The sequence below is a fragment of the Plasmodium inui genome, assembly GCF_000524495.1.
Source record: "Plasmodium inui San Antonio 1 unplaced genomic scaffold supercont1.39, whole genome shotgun sequence".
Taxonomy (NCBI): domain Eukaryota; phylum Apicomplexa; class Aconoidasida; order Haemosporida; family Plasmodiidae; genus Plasmodium; species Plasmodium inui.
Window position 1 is genome coordinate 46,296 of NW_008481873.1, and position 4,671 is coordinate 50,966.

The 4,671-nt window shown below is 32.4% G+C and overlaps 2 protein-coding genes across 2 annotated transcripts; both read right to left on the bottom strand.

The window, feature by feature from the left end:
• Positions 1-783: 783 nt before the first annotated feature.
• C922_05131 (hypothetical protein) lies at positions 784-1,101 on the bottom strand (the record flags this gene model as incomplete). The annotated part of the gene is made up of 1 exon (XM_008820703.1): positions 784-1,101. One exon carries the CDS (start codon positions 1,099-1,101, stop codon positions 784-786), a length of 318 nt encoding a protein of 105 aa, XP_008818925.1.
• A 252-nt stretch (positions 1,102-1,353) lies between these two features.
• Positions 1,354-1,548, bottom strand: C922_05132 (hypothetical protein; the record flags this gene model as incomplete). Its single annotated transcript, XM_008820704.1, has 1 exon — positions 1,354-1,548. One exon carries the CDS (start codon positions 1,546-1,548, stop codon positions 1,354-1,356), a length of 195 nt encoding a protein of 64 aa, XP_008818926.1.
• Positions 1,549-4,671: the final 3,123 nt, after the last annotated feature.

Below are 4,671 nucleotides of genomic sequence, written 5' to 3' on the forward strand. Positions count from 1 at the left end.
ATCAATGCAATTCGTACGAGTTGAAAACATATTATATAAACATTATGCTAAATTTAACCGAAAAGAATGAAGCGTAGTAGCATTATTGACATCTGAGGTTACGGTAGTATGCCTAATTTATATGTGTACACTTATTTCAGGTGTCATACTCCTTCTACTTTTACCTTAGAATTAGGGGAATTCTCACTGGTATGACACAGCCTCAAAATATCACTTCCATTCCAATCAGCTATTTTATATGCGCAATGAGACATATCACCATATAGAGGAATTAATTCTTTAAATCGTTACTGCAATTAGGCAGTAAAATACAGAATCCCCCCTGAGAAATTTCAGAAGATGTAATCGTAAAATTCTATTCGTATGAAACTACGCATATGATGTATGTATAAATATTTATAGAAACAGCAGGAAACACCTAACACAGTTTAGAAGATCCGATGATGAGTCTCATATCAGGATTTAAAGAAACGAAAATTGACAAACTTTACACATAAATTTAATTCACTACATGGTTCAAAATACACACAGCACATATATTTGTCTTCCAATATTTAAATACTTTTCCATGGCAAAAAATAGAGTCACGATGCCATTTGAGCACCGATCATTGCTGAAACGGTGCTGTATAATCCATTTGGCTCCTGTTCCGAATAAAGAAAACTTTATCAGATAAGTGTATATATAAGCATATAGGTACAAGAATATTTATGCTTGCTATCGTTAGCAGCTTATATATTCATATACATGTGTACATGCTGCTTAGCCTGTTTTTCGCAACCCTCATCTGTGGGCTTCCACCATAAGTGTCCTTGATTCGAGTACACATCCATTTAACTGAGACTCCTCCATAATAACTAGCTCATTTATGAATAAGGTAAACGCTTTCCTATGCACATTTATAAAAGAGTCATGATGGTACGTGGGCAAATTATCCCTTATGATGTAGTAGAAAAACAGCCTATTTTTATACTCCTCCAGGATCCTCATGGTTGCGTGAATAGTATGATTGTTGTTCCGCACCTGTTCCTCCTGAATATTTCCATCCACGCTATACATACATGTTAATTTTCCCAAATAATATGATAAATGATCCTTCATCGTCTGCAACACCCTTTCTGCATTTTCGGGCAGCTCTATGCTTCTCTCAAGCATACCCTCCCTGAATAAATTATCATTCACCGAATTGATTATTTCATTTATATCTTCTTTTTTAAAGCTATGGAAAACGATGTACTATTGTTCAATTAACTAGGGTGGGTCATACGAATTTTAGTAAAATTCATCTATTGTTCTTACACTTCTCTCTCTGTCCTCATAGAATTTGTCTATAATTTCTGAAATAAGGGTGTGCTAATTCCCTCTGTTTAGTATTGTAATTTGGTAGAGGGTTATGATACAGGCTGTTTTCAATTTCAGGAAAATAGCCCGTTGATTCTGTTTCTGTTGTATTATCATTTTTCTGTGGAATATGTTGTGGGCTGTCCTTAATTTCGTCATCCGAGTTTCCTGCCCTTCTTTGTGCGTTTTCATTACATATATATTCATTCTGGTACTTCTAGTGCTCAGTTAAATTTAGTGCCTGCTCGGCGAAGAAATGTCCCACTTCAACAGTAACATTCAACACGTATGTCTGCTAGAATCTGATATCCTTCACACATTAAGAAAATTATTAATATGTACTGCGCTTATTCTTTCTATATGTATATATTACGGCAGATGTCGGATTCAGTCCCATTCTATTAGATTTCTTATTTGATGACATCCTCACAAAAATAATCACCCCAAGGAATAACACACCGTGGCACATGGGAGTGAAAAGAAAAGGAATCCCTTCACTTCTTATTTCTTTCTCATATATCCTACATGAATAAATATACGTAGAGAAATCTACTCTGTATATAATAATGCATCTGTACACAGCTCTTAAGTCTTATAGGGGAGAAATCATTTAATGACAATAAATTTTTAAAAGTAAAAAAAGAAACTTGCGTTATAGTAATAAAGATTACTCTCCATTTTCTGTCCCTATATCTAAGGAAGCGGAAAAGATACATAAAAAGGTTACTGCGTATAACCAAGAAAAGAAAAAGAAAAAAAAGAGTCCACTTAGTTATTTTTCCCGAATTGAAAATGAAACATGTATGATATAATTAAAGAAAAAAAAAGCAAGAAAACAGAAAGAGGAAAGAAAAAGAGAAAAATTATAAATGACATAAAATACACACTTTTAAGATTGAATATAGAAAAATCAAACGGCGCGCGACAACTACAAAAAATCAAAAAGGAAAAATTATAGATGACATGAAATACAGACTCTTAAGATTGAATATAGAAAAATCAAACAGCGCGCGACAACTACAAAAAATCAAAAAGGAAAAATTATAGATGACATGAAATACAGACTCTTAAAGTTGAACATAAAAAAATCATACAGCGGGCAGCAGCTACAAGGAGAAAAAAAAAAAAAAAAGCGAGTAAAACAATCAGATGTGAAAAAATAAAAGGGGAAGCACAAAAAGGGACAAAGGAAAAAACGGAAGGAAAAACACTCATCTCTATACAACACAGAAATAAAAGGAATTCCTAAATACAAAAGACAAATGAGAAAAAGAAAAAAATATATGCAAGCACATATACGTGTATATTGCTGAGCTATACGCAGGAAGATATCTTCGCGAGCAATGTTTATAAAAGGAAACAACCTTCTTCAAATACATACCTTAATTAACATATAACACAAAATAAAGTAAGAAGAATAAAATCAGATTGCTCCCAGATTTTTAAGATTATTCCCAGATCCAATATTTTTCCTGATAATTAGTAATTCTGAAGTTGTTAGAATTGTATATAGCGGCATTTATATCATATTTTGGATGCCATATTCCGAATGGATGATCTCCTGATTTGATTTTTATATTAACATTACATTATATTGGCCATAAATTGAATACCATGGTGTCGTAGGAGAATAGAGCGGATTAAGAAAAATTTACAATTATTTTATTATCACTGGGAAAATTTGAAACTGTTTCTTACGAGTAAATAAATCCTGCAGAAAATTATTTTTTCTTTTTTTCGTAAAAATAAACCTATTATGCGTATGAATCTGAAGACCCAAAGACTAATTTGTGGTGTAATTTATTAAGAACCTTCACATGTCACTAATGCGGGATGCATCAGAAATTCTATTTTCTCATTATTGGGGGATGTGTAACCTCATCTAAAATGCCATACGGAACTTCCACTATCTTAGGATTTTAATTAAGGAGCATATTCCTATTGACTTATATTCCGCTTGTCGTAGCATATTTGCTGAAAAATATAGAACGAAGTAACCAGGAAAAAAGAAAAAAAATAGAGAATAGCAAATATATTCTTTTAACATATTAAGTTAAGAATAATAATTTAATCCATCTGTGATAATGCCAAAAATATTTCTTCATTGACGACCTTTTAGGAATAAGAGGTGCCCTGTAAAAGATGTGTAAATTACGCAAATAATATAATGGGAAGGTAATTCTCATTTATCTTGATTTATTCTCATTTATTCTTATTTATTTCTATTTATTTTTATCTATTCCTATTTATTCTTATTTATTTTCATTTATCTTGATTTATTCTCATTTAATTTTATTTATTTTTATTTATTTCTATTTATTTTTATTTATTTCTATTTATTCTTATTTATTTTGATTTATTTTTATTTATCTATACATAACGCGTGCATTGCGTAGTAATCTTTCTCTTCTTTTCCAACTATTATTCTGCTCCTATTACTGATACATTCCATTCCCTAATTCTGAGCAAATGAAGATTGCATAATTGTATGATGGCATATGTCATAAGAGATATGTCTCAGGGGGGAACTAATTTTAGATCATATTATGTAATTCTTTCATAAAGGGCTAGAACAAGAAATGCCACAGTTTCGCAATATAACGCCCATAGCAAATTGCCCTAATGATCATCCAAAGAGGCGTCTCCAATTATTCAATACACAGAAGACATCCATTCTACGTCAATGCGGAAAAGAATTTCGAATGTGAAGGGATGGAAAAAATAGTCCACCCGAAAATGGCCTCACATCTAGGCTCAAAATACTATAAATGAACCCCCATTTGGCGTTATAACCTCCGTAGCATTCTTTCCTTTCGAAATTACATCCAGCATCGTGAAGTGTTGACCTGTACCATTGTATCCTACAATAACGCCTGGAATGCTCGTGAGCTGGGTCAATGTTATCGAAAACAGGTAACCTCCCTTAGTCCGTATTAATAAATGCATAGTATACTATAAAAAATGTTATCCTCCTTTGCATTCTGCAAGAACTTATTCGATTTCTGGTATGGAGGAGAATGCCCTCTTTAGGGGGAAGTACCCTGTAGGGAAAATAATTTCTAATTTGTACATTATTTAGCGTATAATTATCCGGCTGGCTTGTGCATCCTGTTTATACAGAAACTGTTTTCGTGGCTTCTTGTCGATTTGCTTCTCGCCCTTCATTGTTAGTTTATTTGTCTCTATGTGTCTACCCATTTCACACGTTTAACATAAATATAAAAACATTGGAAATGCATCTTAAAAGTGCAATATTCTATTTCTTCCTCATCCAAAAAATACGCTTCAAATATGAGTTACACAAAGCAAAATCATGGCAGAAATTATAAG